Genomic DNA, 17399 nt, shown 5'->3' on the forward strand with positions numbered 1-17399 from the left:
GCTACTACTGCACGTACTGTAGCTATGCCATTGCCCAACAGTAATAATTTAGTGGGAGTCTGTTTCATTTCATGCACTCAAAATTATTTAGAATTTCATATCTAATCCTTAATAATATTATATTAGCATTTGAGCATTACATAAAACTTTCAGCATTTTATTCAACACAAATCATATATATCCTGAACTGAACATGAGGATACTGATCCAGAGATATACCGACATTCAGGAATCCTGAATGGCAACTATGGAGTACACAATGACACAGTAAACATATGGCCTGATTCATTACCGATTGCAACTGCGATTACGCACACAATCCATCGATTGCTGCATTCTGTGCATGGGTATGCACTGCAGTGCGCGAAGACTCCTCTGTGATCAGACTGCAATCACAGGGACTACGCAGACCCATCACAGAGTGATTGACAGGAAGTGAGCATTGGGGGTGTAGACAGGGGAGGGGGGTTGGCAAAACGCAGACGTGCCAGTGCGTTTGAATGCCATTACAGGGACATACATAAATTAGCCATTGTGATGCCATATGCAGCTTGGGCTTTCAAGTGTGCGTGAGGCTCCATTTGTACTCAATGTTACTGATGGTTTTGCAGACTTGCAGAGTATTACAAATGTGTGTAAGGTAAAGTGGACATCCTTATGTTAGGCTGCGACGGCATTGCAATTGCAATCATTAGCATATTTTCACAGTGAGACTGCGTTTATAATCGCAGTTGCGATCGCAATAGCGATCCGTAATGAATCATGACCATAGTCCCTATAATTTAATCATATCTGGTTTATTTCATTTATATATACAGTATACATCTACTCTTTAGTTTTCATTTCTCCCATAAACTATCAAAACAATGGTTATCATAAATTTTGATCTTGCTGTAACTTACCTTGATTCTTCTTAATGCTGACTGCTTGTACTATCCAGGTGGTGATAGAATCTGGTAGTCTCAGTTCTAAAGGAACTGTAACAGTGCTAGGAAATAAATTATACCCTTTGTTAATAAAGGGAGCACAAAAAGGTAAAAGTGAGGTACAAATACGTACTGTTTTGTGACAGCATTTGATCATTATTAAAGCATTGAATCCATTTTTACGGGAAGACAGGTGGATTAGCAGGCCAAAATGGTGGCTTCCTTGTTGAGTATAGGCTAAGTACATAAAAATGAATACTTACAGTATGCTCCACATGCAATAATTACATTCTTTGGTAAATAAATTGCATTGGATCCAAGTGTTGGGGAACACACATTTAAAAGTAGTTGTTTCTTTTCAATTGACATTTGCACTTTTACTCCTGAGAAAGTTGGTCTTAGGCTACCCACATGAGACTCCATTGTGTGACAAGATGGTGTATGCCTTTAAAAGTTATTCATAAGCTTAAATACTTTGAAATAGTTAGAGACAGATTTCAGTAGCTTTCAAATACTCAATAGATTGGAATGTACTAGAGATAATAGTATTTTGCCAATTAAGGGTGCTATACTCCTTAGAATGTGCCTTTACTCCTTAGACCATAGATCAGAAATGATGAGGTATAATTGTATGATTAACAAGCTCTCAATAATGAGCTGTCTAGAATTAATGTGTTTATACGTTGAATAATCACATATGTTACACTATGAAATCACTATGCTTGTAAATTGTTATAAAACTGTGTCCCTCAGTAAATATAGTCAGAGAATACAGAACACAGACCTGGTGGTAGTCTCGTGTTATTTCTCCCAGCTGTCCATTGAGCGCTCAGCACAGGGGTTCTGACACACAAAAAGCTCTGGCCTGGTAACCGGCCACAGAGGATTCTAGCATGGATCTATCATATTTGGAGGCTCCTACCGAGATTTCCTATGCTGATCCAAGAACAGACATGACAGGAGTGACCACGACAGCGGACTCTGACTCTAACCCGGGTGGGTAGTTTTTCTGCTCAGTCAGACCCCGTTGTGTTGTGACCTCCTGTGTCTGTCTAAGGATTCAGGTACGGATATCTATGTGTCTCAGACTCTATCAGGGGTATTCAATATGGGAGCGATAACATCGTTTTTGCGTTAATATCGCACTTATGACGTCATTATCGCAGGTTTTACTTTTACACCGTATTCAATTCCAAAGACTTTTCGCAGATTAGAAAAGTCTTTGATAAAAAACGGGGATAACTTTTCACCATTGAATAGGTGTCGAAAAAAAGTGCAGGATTGGGGTTTAGGGGTGCAGGCTTAAAAAAAATAGCCTGCTCCCCTGGGAATGACATTTAAAAAAGAACTGTGTAAAAAAAAAAAAAAAAATAGGGACACCCCAAAAAATTTAATTTAAAAATTGGGGTGAAAAAAAAAATGGGAAAAAATTGATTAACAATAGGGAAATAGGTTCAGGGCTATTCTGCATGTATGCGGCTGGTGTTTTCTAGAATAGATTTATAGCGGCAGGTGCACAAATGCAGAATTTTTAAAAACTTACTTTAGAGACTTAAAAATATGCTAGTACCCATTTTCATGTACCCCAAAATTGATGGCACCACTTAAAAAATGTAAAAAATAACCTAAGTGCTCTTCTGCAACACTTCTTCAATGTCGGGAAAAAACACCTGCTGCGGCTATTTAAATCCCCGACTTTAATTTAAAGGCTAAAACGGGGGTACCCATAGTGATCCCTCATGTTATTACAACTTTAGGGGGGGTCCTACAATTTTTTTAAGGAAAAATTTGTAACTTTACGCAAATCAACTTCGCAAGCTCCCGTTTTCGTTAATTTCATATTGAATACGGGGATAAGCGGGCGCGCGCCCGATACTTTAACGCAGGTAAAATCTCCGATATGAAACATAAACTTCAACAGCGAAGTTTACGTTTCATATTGAATACCCCTCTTGGTGTTATTTATTTTTCATGAAATTACATGTCTAATGAACCTTTAAAACTTTATACAGACTATAGTCCTTAAAGATTTGAATGTAAAAAATGCAATTGTGTTATTGTTATTCTACAGTCTAATAATTGGTTTCCCTGCTTGGCAGGAGTAATGCCCCTTAATATACTGTGTAATCTTTTCAGCTCCAGAGATTGAAGAAACAGACATGGAGGTGCCTTTTGGTACGTTGCCATATTTGATGGAGATTATCTACAGACCAGAGTAAGAGAATTTTTTAATTTGTTTATAACTAATTTACCAGTCAATCTATATCCCAAAGTTACGGTCATAGGAGCTCATTCAGACCTGATTGCAAGTTGCGGCCGCTCGCTGGCAAAAAGGAGCCAGATATTTAAATGAAGTGCTCGCACTGTGTCGCGTAAGGACGCCCACTATGTTGTAGTGAGCTACGACAAAGTGCACGCACAAGTGTATAAAGACGCCCCCTTGCCACTCGCAACACATGTCATCTCTGGGAAATGTAGGATTAATCGGGACCATCGAGAGCCATCAGAGCTGCTCGCAGCCCTTGAGGTTGCCTTAACCCGCTGCAAGCACAGTGATCAGCGCGGGCTGAAAAAATACATTCAGGTGACATGTACAATGACGCTACTTTGCTAATTATGCATGCCCTTTAAACGGCATTTTGGCGGCCTGACGCGCCTGCGTCCACAACACCACTCCCCCATTTACAAGCACCTTCCCCAGGTACCACCCACAAACGGCACTATCTGTCACTCAAAGTAGCGACCTGATAGTGGCTTACGAGCAACCAAAATCACATCGCACATAAAGGCTTGTGCATGCGCACTGCAAATTATACGCATGCGCAGACGGGTGAAAATCGCTCAGAGTGAGCACAACTTAGCGACCGGGTCTGAATCAGGTCCATAGTGTGTCCAGAACTACTAAGGAACAGGGCCGGCGCTACCATTAGGCAGTTTTAGGTGACTGCCTAGGGGCACCAGACACTGGAGGGCACTGCTGAGTTCACAAATAAAAAAAGGATGTCTCTTTCAGTCCCAGACAGGTTTTGTGTGTTTTATTGAGTGCTGACAGGGTTAGTGTGTGTGGGTTTAATGAGTGCTGGCAGGGTGTGTGTGTGTATGTGGGTGGGAGGGTAATGGGTACTGACACATATTGGAGCACAGATGTATGGCATAAATATATTGGGGTATGGATGTGTGTTATAATGTATTGGGGGTACAGCTGTTTGGCATATAAAGAATTTGGGGCACATGTGTGGCTTATGTACTAGGGATATTGTTTGGCATAATTTATGGCTATGTGGCATACAATAACTTTGGTGCACAGCTGCATGGCATAAGTATTATGGGCACAGATGTGTGGCATATTATGTAATGGAGGCATTGCTGTGTAGCATTATGAATTGGGACTACAGCTGTGTGGCATATAATGAATTATGGAACATAACATATTATGAATTGGGGGCAGTGTTATGAGGCACAGTATGATTTTGGGTCTCTGCTGTGTGGCATACTATATATTAGCGTTACTAATATGTGGCATAGTATGAATAGGAGGAAGCAGGGGAGGTGGGTGAATTGTTGCCTAGGGTGCCCAGACACCTTGCACCGGTCCTGTTAAGGAGTCCCACCTCAGTAACAGAAAAAAATAGAAAAGAATCTGTGTCTGGTTTCATCCCCTAGGTTGGAGTTACATCACACAACAGAACAGGATTTAGTAAATTCACAGATATGGGTAATACGGACAGTAAGTACCTGTCCAACTGTCAGACTCCCATGGATATTATGCGCACAGTTTTAGGTCCTGGGACAACAGAAGGGATGTCCAAAGTCTATAAAAAGGCTGGCATCCATAGAAATGGCACACTTGATCCGATTAAGTTACAACAGATACATGAATCATATGGTCCCTACATAAAGAGTAACAAACTTGAAATGAAGGAAAACTTTTGAATTGGATAAAAGTGTCAGAACAGATCTGGTTAGAGAAAGAATCACAAGAAATGGAAGAATAGATGAGTTGTATGCCCCTTAGGGACAATTCTGAAGGGACACCTGTAGGGACAGTAGGTCCAAGTTGTCCAATGGGGAATAATATTGCTAACTGGGGATGGAGATGCCCCAATAGAGACTGTCAAACATGTAATGACCCCAAAGATCAGACTTGTTGGAATTGTGGTGCTCATTGGTCAGTAAGTTGTAGAGCCTGAAGACTAGGGGTATCATATACTGGACCCAGAAAAGATACTAGAAGTTGGGATGGGGGTAAGAAATGGATAGACTCCTGTAACAGAAATACATGGAAGTGTAAATGTCCTCAAGTTAAATTGTCGAGAGAGTTAAATTATGATAACTGTAACTGTAAGAGAAGTGATGCAGTCTCTCCCTCAGCACCACCCTCCTATGAAGGAGCAGTTGGTACAGTCCCTGAAATAAAACCATCAGCAGGATTATATTCTGTAATTACACAGACATCACCCGGACAGGATGCAAGACAGGTTCACTGGTATAAGCCGTGGTCTCCTATGGATCAAATGGCATTAGCAAGGGATGTGCCTAATATAAATAAAGACCCCATGGGATTTGCACGTTATATGAAACACCTGCAAGTCTTTTATACTGCCACATGGTTAGACTTATAACAAATGACCAAGACCACAATGGGCAATTTTGAGGCTGGCCAAATAGCAAGACAACCAGCCCAAAGAAATAATGTTGCCATAGATGACCATAAAAAGAGGTGGTTAGTGGGGATGAATGGGTGTTAAAATGTGAAGCTTATTGTGAAGGCAAAATTAATAGTATGCCTGCCCAGGATATTCCACAAGGACGTAATAATTATGTCACTGATTACTATCAGCAATGTAGACAGAAACATGAGGATTACGGGGCTAATTTACAAAATGCTAGAGATCTGAGAATGTTTCAAAATTAATTCCTAAGCGGCTTGAAACCAGATATATTTAAAGCCCTTAAGGTCAACCATCCAGAATATGCTATTTTGACTCCCGATGTGCTCCTCACAATTTTAAGATCCATTGAGAAAGATGAAATAGATAGGCAGAACAAAAAAGAACCGCCCCCCCCCCCGCTACAGCCTATTTATGCTGCGCAATCAACAGGGAAACGGCAGCAGTTGGTGCAATTTGGGCAAAATACTGGCGCAAGTCCTAAAAACAAGCCAACAGTGCCAACTGCTGCTACAGTTACCTACTGTTAAATGAGATATTTGCTAAAGTCCCTGGTCTGCTATGAGCAAAAGATAAAATAGATGTAGGGCTACTGCCCATCCATCCCATGGAAACTAAACTTGAGCCACATGTGCAGCCAGTTAGAGTTAAACCATACCCTTTAAGACCAGATCAAGTGGCTGCAGTAACCAAGCAGGTAGAAGATTACCTGAAAGCAGGGGTTCTTAGAAAATGCTGTTCCAGTTGGAACTCGCCCTTTTTCCTATTAAAAAGAAGACACCGTATCCAGATGGATCCCCCTTTTTTAGGATGATTCATGATTTAAGAAAAGATCAATAAAAGATTACAGGTTAATACACCGATTGTATTTAATTCGCACATCTTGTTAAATGGCATACCACCCACCTCACAGTTCTTTACTGTGATTGATTTCACAAGGTGGTGCTACCAGCCCTAGTGAATACTCAGAAGCAATGTCACTTGTTCTGAAAGTCTGGCTTCCTGCCAGTGCAACTACAGTTATGATACAATATGTGGATGATTTGCTAATATGCTGACACAGAGCAGGAATGCTTGCATGACACAATATTATTACTGAATTTCCTGCACAGTAAAAATTGTAAAGTATTTAAAGAGAATAGATACCTTGTGTATCAACTATATTGCAATATTTGTATGATGCACTCAAGGGACCTACACAACAAGGTCCCCTTGAATTAACACCTGAACAAATTGAAGTTTTTTATGTTTTAAAACAAGACATCATTAATGCACCAGCACTAGCTCCACCTGATTATAGCAAGCCATTTACACTGTTTTGCCAAGAGTCTAACTCACATGCTCAGTGGGTCCTTACACAATCACTTGGAAACAAGCAAAAGCCTTTGGCATACTACTCATGTCAGCTAGACCCTGTAATTAGGGCAACAGCCACTTACATAAAGGCAGTGGCAGCAACAGTCCTTATGTTGGAAAAAAGTGTTGCCAGTGTTAGAACAACCCTTAACCCTTATAGTACCACATGGGGTTACATAAATCCTGAATCAGGCTCAAACAAAGCATTTGTCTGCTGCTAGGCTTACGAAATGTGAGGTAGTTTTGCTGCATATTCTAACTAGTGCTTTGCAATCACTCAGATCAGCTGTTTGGATTTTAAAAAGTATGTTACCCATTTCCATCTAGCAAGCAACATATTGTTCTTACATTTCTGCATAATGGAATTTATTTCTGTTAGCAAAGATTTAGATGTAATGACTTGATTGTATTTTGTATTACCGGGTGGGGGATGTTGTTCAGTGATGCCTAGTTTATGGTAGGATACTGCTTGTGTTTACACAAACCCAGTGCCAAATTTCTTCATTGATTAGTTAGCATTTGTGCTCAGCTGTAGCATGTCTCAATCAGACTTTCTTTAAGTTTAGAATCAGTATAGAGGCAGCCGTGGATGACTATGGCAGCCATGTATTATAAGCACTAAGGACCTCATTCAGAGTCGGTCGAAGTGGCCGCACGGTCGTACGCCACCGATGTTCACTATACTGCGCATGCGTAAAGTTCGCAATGCGCGTGCGCAAACTAGCCGCTATGATCAGAAATTTCTCTCTCCTTGAACACAGCCAGCTCGGTAGTTTGAGTGACAGATTGAGGTGTTTGTGGGTGGTAACAGGGGAAGGTGCTTGAAAACGGGGGAGTGGAGATCCGGACGCAGGCATGCCTATTTATGCGAACGGAGTTTTATGGGAGTGCATACGGTTTATGGGAGTGCATAATTAATAAAGTAGCGTCATGGCACATGTGACATGGGAGGTTTTTACACTGACATGATCGTAGAGCTTAAGAGAGGGTATGGTCAACCTTAAGCTCTACGACCAGTTCCGATGGTTCCCGATGGTCTTGATTAATCCTTATATGGCCGGAGATAACGTGTAATGCGTACGAGAAGGGGGCGTATTTTTTAGTCTTCCGGCCGCTTCCTCCCCTTGGTCGGCCAGCTGCCGATCCCAACTTAGGGACGCAACTTGCGAGGGAATCATTTGCATATCTGGCCCCTTTTCCCGTACGACCGTGCGGCCCACTTCGACCGACTCTGAATGAGGTCCAAAGTGTGTTATAACACAAAGTGTAATTTATATAACAGTTAAAAAACAGTTGAACAAACATTGAACAAGATCTAAATACAAAGTAATTACAATATCATTCCTTACCAGTAGTTTGTGTGTTGTACATTTTTGAGTTTTGAAAAAATGTATCAGAAACTTCTATTAATGATCTCACTCCATGGAATCATCTCTAAGGCTACTACATCCTTTACTCTCCCTGCAGCTCATCCTTATGTACATATTGCTGCCTCATTACTTTCCTCTCCTCTTACAAACACATATGAGCTTTTAACTTATCTATACACATTGACAATAACATCCTCAACCTCTTGCCATAAAAAACATTCAGACAAATCCCACAAATATATTTATATCTCGCTCCTGTTGCTTCTATTAGCTGGTGACATATCTCCAAATCCACATGCCACACCCACAACGAACTATAAATCCAGCTAACCTCAGAAATATTGCGTGCCTCCCTTCACCATCCAAGTCACTAAAATGTGCATTATGGAATGCACGCTCTGTCTGCAACAAACTAACATCCATCCATGACCTCTTTATTTCAACTAACCTCAACCTTCTGGCAATAACAGAAACATGGCTAACACAATCAGACACTGTCTCCCCTGCTGCACTTTCACATGGTAACCTACACTTCTCACACACCTCTAAGCCTAGCAATTGTAAAGGAGGTGGGGTAGGAATATTACTCTCCCAATCTTTCACATTCACAGTTCTCCCACAGGTACATTCACTTACATTTACATCATTTGAAGTACATTCTATCAGGACTTTCACCCCTTTCTCTCTGCGAGTTGCTATCTATCGCCCGCCTGGGCCACTGCAACAATTTCTGGAACATTTTTCAGCCTGGCTCTCTCACTTCCTATCCTCAGACATCTCCACCATCATTATGGGTGATTTCAATATCTCCATTGACAGTCCACAATCTCCTCATGCCTCCAAACTACTCTCTCTAACCTCCTCTCTTGGCCTCTCCCAATGGATTGACTCCTCTACTCATAAGGAGGGCCACTGCCTTGATCTTGTATTTACCAGACTATGCTCAGTTTCTGATTTCACTAATTCTCCTTTCCCTCTCTCAGATCACAATCTTATCACCTGCACACTTTCCTCCATTACATCAACCTCAATGTTAGTGAAATCAACCAAACCTCCTAAAACCCGCAGAAATATTAATGCAATTAACTTTCAACAACTATCTACCTCTCTACAACAACAACTCTCACCAATTTCTGCACTCACTTCTCCTGAGACTGCTGCATCACACCTAAACCAGATTCTAGTAAAAGCCCTCGACGAAGTAGCTCCAGCTACCCATCACACAACACGTAGACTTAGACGTCAACCGTGGCATTCTAACTTAACAAGGCATCTACAAAAACTCTCACGTAAAGTAGAACGTCAGTGGCGAAAGTCTCGCACTCCACGCGACTTCCTCACATATAAGTCTATCTACAGCTCTAATTGTACTGCTCTGGACACTGCCAAGCAAACATATTTCCTATCTCTTATCTCTGCTCAAGCCTCTAACCCCAAGCGACTTTTTAATACATTTAAACTGCTTCTTACCCCCCCCCCTCACCCAAACCACCTGCTACTATCTGTGCACAAGATCTTGCCTCCTATTTCCAGGACAAGATTGATAATATCTGAAATGAAATGTTATTCTCTTCCTCAGCTAGTGACCTACTCAATTCCCTACCTGAACCCTCTGGCACATTCTCTTCATTTGACCCCACAAATGAAGATGAAGTATCTACACTTTTCTCATCCTCCTACTCTATTACCTCTCCTCTAGATCCTATACCCTCACAAATTAGTAAAGCTCTGTCTCCTGTGCTCATCCCAACCCTAACTAAAATCTGTAATCTCTCTCTTTCTACTGGCATCTTTCCATCACTGTTCAAGCATGCAGTGATTACTCCCATTGTGAAAAAACAAAATTCTGACCCTAACACTCTCTCAAATTACCATCCTATCTCCCAGCTCCCATGCCCCTCCAAGCTACTGGAGAGACTTGTCTACACCCGCCTTACACACTTTCTTAACACCCACAACTTATTGGACCCACTTCAGTCTGGCTTTCGTTCCCAGCACTCCACAGAGACAGCACTGACTAAGGTAGTAAATTATTTGGTCACTGCCAAGGCTAAAGGCCATTACTCACTCCTAATTCTTCTAGATCTCTCTGCTGCTTTTGACACTGTTGACCACTCTCTTCTCGTACAAATATTACAATCCCTAGGTCTTAAGGACACAGCTCTTTCTTGGTTCTCTTCCTACCTATCTGATTGCTCTTTTTCTGTTCATTTTTCTGATTCTGCATCCTCTTTGCTACCTCTATCAGTTGGAGTACCGCAAGGCTCTGTCTTAGGTCCTTTGCTATTCTCAATCTATACCACCTCTCTTGGCAAACTAATCCGCTCTTTTGGATTTCAGTACCATCTGTATGCGGATGATACTCAAATCTACCTATCCTCTCCAGATTTATCACCATCTGTATTGGTCCGTGTCACTGAATGTATTTCTGCCATTTCATCTTGGATTTCATCTCGTTACCTGAAACTTAATATTTCTAAAACAGTATTAATTATATTTCCACCGGCCAATAACAGTTACCAATCTGATCTCTTGATCACTGTTGATAACTTAACAATCCACCCCACCCCACAAACTCGCTGCCTTGGTGTCATCCTTGATTCTGAACTGTCCTTTGTTCCCCACATTCAATCTTTCTCAAAATCATGTTACATACCTTTAAAAAAACATATATAAAATTTGACCATATCTCACACAAGACACTGCAAAAACTCTAATCCATGCACTCATTATTTCCCGCATTGACTATTGCAATAGTCTCCTTACTGGTCTTCCCAAAAACAGGCTATCGCCATTACAATCCATTATGAATGCAGCCACGAGACTTATCTTCCTTGCCAAACGTTCATCGTCTGCTGCCCCGCTCTGTCAGTCCCTCCATTGGTTGCCAGTTTTCTACCGTATTCAATACAAAATACTGTTACTTACACATAAGGCCATTAACCGAATTACACCAACATACATCTCTTCACTCATCTCAAAATATCTCCCAACCGACCTCTCCGCTCAGCACAAGATCTGCGTCTCTCATCCCCGTGCATTACTTGCTCCCATTTACGGAATGCCTTACCATGCACAATAAGACTTACCTCTAATCTTCAATCCTTCAAGCATTCCCTGAAAACTCACCTCTTCAGACAAGCTTATCAGATTCCAGAACTGACCACATAACCTTCATAGCTTCCATGTCTTATTACATCCCCTCTCACAGTCCACACATAACCTCACATATTGTCCTTCCTTCACATACTCCTGACATTTGGCCGACATTCCTGTGTGACTGGATCATGCAGCCCACCAAGAAACCCTGCATTCTGGCCGGACCAAATTGCAATATATATAGCACCTATCCTTGTGTATCAATGCCTATTTCCCTATAGATTGTAAGCTTGCAAGCAGGGCCCTCTTACCTCTATGTCTGTCTGTTATTACCCTGTTTTGTTCTATAAATGTTTCCAATTGTAAAGCGCAACGGAATATGCTGCGCTATATAAGAAACTGTTAATAAATAATAAATAATAATAATAGTTTTGCTGACAAGTAATGTCACTCTTAAAAGGTGTACAGTGTTGAGTCCTGCATCATTGCTCCCGAAGGAATCAAAAGATGGGAGAGGAGACTATGGCCCTCATTCAGACCCGGACGCAAGTGACCGTTCGTACGTTCGGCGTACGTAAAAAAATATTTAAATTCAAGCACACGCTCGTATTTTCGCACGCAGACAAACATCCTCCCCAAACTCAAGCGACCCCTCCTCTAACTAACGAGCGTGCCAAATAGCGAGCGTACATCCCCGAAGTGGCTTGAAGGGAACGCACGCACTAGTACTACCTGGAAGTTGGACTGTCAGATTTCGATTAACTGCTCGTTTATTCTGCCTACCTCCCTCAATCGTATCATGCCAATCAATATATCAAATCGCTAAATTGTTTTTTTTTTTTTTTTTAACACAATGCAATAAACTTTAATCTTGTCCGTGTTTGTGTTTACCCGCAGAATACGTACGGCTTAAACATTCGCTTTTAATTGTCAAAATACATGTTAGCCTCAATTAAATAATTGTTCTATTTGTTTTTCAGCCCGCATATTTCCCGGATTTCATTTCTTTATGTAAATTTGCTTACGCATGTCACTGCATCAAGCCTATCATAAGTCTCAACAGATTTCTGGCCCTGTCGAACACATGACTCATACACTAACCAATAGAATTGCTCCTGTTAATTACCCAAATACATTAGCCAATCATAAAATTTTGGTGCACTTTATCAAAAATGATTTTTAAGAAAAACACCATTGCCATCATGAGAGCCTCCGCATTCACCAGGCGCGAGCTGCTGGTGCTTACGGAGGTGATGGATAGGCGGATCACCAGCCAGCCTCCACCCATCACCAACCGCGAGAAGCGTTCCGCATATGCGGAGGTACGGGCCCGCCTGCGCTCCTTCGGCTCACGCCGCCAGATCGGCCAGCTGGAGCGCAGGTGGACGGACCTGCAACGGCGGACGCCCCGCTTGCTGGCATGCTTTCGCATGCAGATCGCAGAAAGTAAGTTTTATGGATTGTGGTTTTCATGTTTGTCTTTGTGGCCCTAACTGCGTGTGCATGTTTTCCCTGTATTTCATATTTATTCATTCTCCTCATATCTGCATGGCCATGTTTTCCCTGTATTTCATATTTATTCATTCTCCTCATATCTGCATGGCCATGTTTTCCCTGTATTTCATATTTATTCATTCTCCTCATATCTGCATTTTTGGTTTTTTTGGGGGGGGATTTGAAATTGTTTTGTGGCGCGGATTTGTGTTGAAACTAACCACAATTTGTTTCACATCTTTTAGGGGCCCAGCGAAGACTACGCCGTCAGCGTCCGGCCAGACAGCGCTTACGGCCACTCTCCCCAACCCCCAGCCAACACTCCAACTCCAGTAATTCCCCTATTCCCCACTCCTCCCCAGCCTTCCTAGACCCTCAGCCTGAAATTTCGGGCCTCCTTCCCCTCCGTCCCAATTCCCCCTCTCCTCCAACCACCCCTCTTAGAATGACCCCCTCCCCAGAGTCGGTCATTACCCCGCCCCGATCTTTGGGGAATGGAGCCACCTCCGAGGAGGACGATGGAGGGCCTTCCGTAGCTGGCGTTGGATCTTCCGGTATGTTTTTCTTTGCGGTTTTTTATCGACACAAACTGTTTGTATGTAATCATGTGTGGTTCCTTTTTTTGGGGGTTTTGGCTACACTTTTGGGGATTTGGGCGATTGCCTTTACCTGTTACTGCTGTTTTCCACATACACATATCACACCTGTCGGAATTTGTACATAGGCCTTGGAATTTTGGCCTACACCATTTTAGTTTGATGTGTTTTAATGCTGTTTATTTTTAATTTTTTTGTGGAGTTTGGTTTTGGCTTTTTTTTTTAATGTGGTTTCACTATTGTTGTATTAATCCCCACACTTTTCTCACCCACAGAGGAACAGAGGCGTCGGGCCGAATTATCCGCCTGTGTGGCCCGGATGCGCCACAATATAATCGGGGTGCTGGTGGTCCTTGACCGTATGTCGGTCCTCCTTAGGGATTAGTGTTTTATTTTTTGTCCCATTATGTAAATAAATTGTTATTTTTGAAGTAACGTTCTGGCTCATTCGTTTTTTCAAAAACACAGATTGTTTACCCTGACATAAGTAGACTGTTCCTGCAAGGATTTCCATTTTTTAACACTAAGAGTGTGTGTTGTATTTTTATGTAAAACAGCCACAAGAAACACCTAACAGTAACAATCTCATTTCCCTTTTTTGGTGTAGTCACAATTAGATATTTCTACATTTTACAGGTTCCTAGTTGGTGTGCAAGCTGCTTAGGCCAATCTTACGAAGCAAAATGATTGTACAGGCTTCCTTTTGGTGTTGGTTTGGACCCTGAAAAAAAATTACATTTTAGCTCAACTGGCGTCAGTACTGGATTACCCCTTAGTCAAATGTAATGTGTGTGAACCTGGTTACACTTGCTGGTAACGTTCCAAAAAAGGTACAACATTTCACTCTCAAAACATTTATTCTCAACATAACTGAAAAATCAAAGTGGTCACTCACAAACAAAACACACAGTGATAATCTCAAATACAACACATACCAAAAAAACCACATCAAAAAACAAAAAATCAAGAACTGGTTGACGAAGGACCATGCCAACATGATTCCACAAATATGGCATTACAATATGGGTTCCAGAATATATCCCCAAAATGTCCACATACAGGTTTTGTAAGGGTAGCAGGAAGAAGTCATCGTTGGAGTGGCAAAGATTATGTTAAAAAACAGAAGATGGAGAAAAAAATAAAAAAAAAATTAGATGTTCTCAAACAAACCCAACCACATTAGGTATCAACACTGTTGTTTTTTCAATAATTACCTAAAAAATCTGGCCACCACATCATCACGTATGGCCCCCCCACATACTGACCTCCGACCAACCTCGGGGGGGCCATCCTCAGGTAAGGCATCCTCTGGCTGCATTGGGACACCACCCCTTATGGCGATGTTGTGAAATATCCCACACAGGACCACAATTTTTGAAACCATATCAGGCAAATACATGAGCTCGCCACCAGAGCGGTGGAGGCATCTGAATCGGCCTTTTAAAAGGCCGATACAGCACTCCACCACTTGCCTGGTGGCTGTAAGTGCGGAATTATACTCACTTTGTGGCCCTGGTGTGGGAGCCAAATAAGGAGTGAGCAGCCAGGGCGTGCAAGGGTAGCCACTGTCTCCTGTGAAAAAGAATAGTCAACATCAGGCTCACTCTGTATGAAGCTTAACATTGTTATGTACTAAAGGTCTCCACTTACCCAGAAGCCACGCATCACCAGCTTGTAGGTTGGTTAATTTGTGCCATATCCCTGATTGCCGGATGACGAAGGAGTCATGTGCACTTCCTGGTAATTTTGCATTCAGGGACAGGATCTGGAGGGAGGCATCACATACCACCATTACATTGAGGGAGTGATAGTGTTTCCGGTTTCTAAATATTGCCTCCAGCCGTGCTGGAGGCTGAAGTGGTATGTGAGTACCATCCACAACCCCTATGATGTGTGGGAAGCCAGCTATTTGGTAAAAATTGGCCTTGGCCACACTAAGGGCACCCATATCCAAAGGCATTTGAATAAAATGATGGAGGTGCTTGAAAAGTGCCTCCATCACTGCCCTCAGGATCCGGGAAAAGGAGGATTGTGAGATGCCCGCCACTATTCCCACCGTTGTTTGGAACGATCCTGAGGCACAGAAATGTAACACCGCCATAAATTGCGTAAGTGGTGGTATTGCTGTAGGACTGTCAATTTGCCGCTCAAGATCACTCTCTATTAATGAGAGAGTGTCTATGATGATTTTTGGAGGAAGATGGTAGCGTCTTAAAACCTCATCATCGGGCATTCCAAAAAGGGTGACACGTGTTCGAAATATCTGGGGCCTTGCATGCCTACGATGCCTACGCCTGGGATGAGATTGAGGTTGGTCGGCTTCCGGGAGCAGGGCCAGAACAATCCGAGCCATATCAACCTGAAATGGCAACATTGGAATGTCAGGCTTTTTACCCCACCCAAAAAAAAACATTTTTACTTAGCTTGAAAATACCATCCATTGATGCTTACATGCCGGGGTATTGTCATGATATGTTGAAACTGGAAATAATCACAACATAAATATACATCATTTTATGCTGGCCATGTCATTTTCAAAAATTTAAGCAAGAAAAAACAGAAAAGGGGACACACACACATTTGGGCAAAGAGCAAAACGACGTTGCACACACTACGTCAAATTGAGGCCAAATGTAAGCAACAAATGCTCCCGAAAAACACAAACAATTTTAAGGGATGAATAAACATTTCACAAAGCGCTAATTGTTCACAAATACAAGTCACAAACAAGTAGTAAAAATGCGCTAATTAGTTTGCAAATACAAGTCACAATAGTAAGTAGTAAAAATGCGCTAATTAGTTCGCAAATACAAGCCACAATAGTAAGTAGTAAAAATGTGCTAATTAGTTTGCAAATACAAGTCACAATAGTAAGTAGTAAAAATGCGCTAATTAGTTCGCAAATACAAGTCACAATAGTAAGTAGTAAAAATGCGCTAATTAGTTCGCAAATACAAGTCACAATAGTAAGTAGTAAAAATGCGCTAATTAGTTCGCAAATACAAGTCACAATAGTAAGTAGTAAAAATGCACTAATTAGTTCGCAAATACAAGTTACAACAACGCTGCGTAAATAAAAAATAAAAAAACACAGATTTCGAATTTGCAAAAACAAACGTTACATGTGTAAGGCCAACCAAAGTTGCGTAAAGACAAACAAGAACATTTCCAAAACAGTTTAACAAATGAACTTACCAAGAGATAATATATAAGAATCCGGAACAAAATGTCTTTGGGGCAGAGCCAAAATAAAACCTAAGAGAGATGAAATGACGGGAAAAACATATTAGAAAAATCGTCACCAGAATGAGAGACAAATTGACCCAAAGTTAGACTTCCCCAAACTTACCAAAACTGGAAACGACCAAAAAAATTAAAAGGGAAAAAAAACGAACGGAAATCAAAATAAGAATAAATCCAAAAAAAATACTTCAAAAAACGCTAACTCCTACACCAGCCAACAATCAACTCCAACCAACGTAACCTCCAACATTCAAAAAACGCCACCTCGAATCGAGATGCCCCAAGCCATAAATAGTGTTTTGTTTCCCGCACAAATTAAGGAGGGATCATAGGAACGCACAATCAATGATGCGGGCGCAAAATAAGGACGCATGTATAAATACGTCACGAGACAAAAACACAATTCTGGTGTATTTCTTGTTTGAAGCTCACACATGGCTACAGACCAGGGAAACAATGGACAACAGTCAGGCGATAAGTATTTCATGCATTTTGACTCAATGATTAATTAGAAACATAATATTGTGCAAGTTGTGAAGTTGAGAATTCTGCAAATTTACACAAATAGGTGAGGAGGATGACATGGAAGAGGCTGCTGGGCCCAGTATTCCGGGCAAAGCTGCCAAAAAGAAAAGGCAGCCACAA

General features: G+C 41.6%; 1 protein-coding gene across 1 annotated transcript in view; it reads right to left on the reverse strand.

The window, feature by feature from the left end:
- LOC148481549 (complement C3-like) overlaps positions 1 to 17399 on the reverse strand; it is a 318755-nt gene that overhangs the window by 149785 nt on the left and 151571 nt on the right. The window contains exon 19 of the mRNA XM_088453278.1: positions 903 to 988. Coding sequence (XP_088309404.1) covers positions 903 to 988 — 86 coding nt within the window. The remainder of the gene's footprint in view (positions 1 to 902; positions 989 to 17399) is intronic.

The sequence above is a fragment of the Taudactylus pleione genome, unplaced genomic scaffold (genome assembly GCF_031769625.1).
Source record: "Taudactylus pleione unplaced genomic scaffold, aTauple2 ptg000574l, whole genome shotgun sequence".
Taxonomy (NCBI): Eukaryota; Metazoa; Chordata; class Amphibia; order Anura; family Myobatrachidae; genus Taudactylus; species Taudactylus pleione.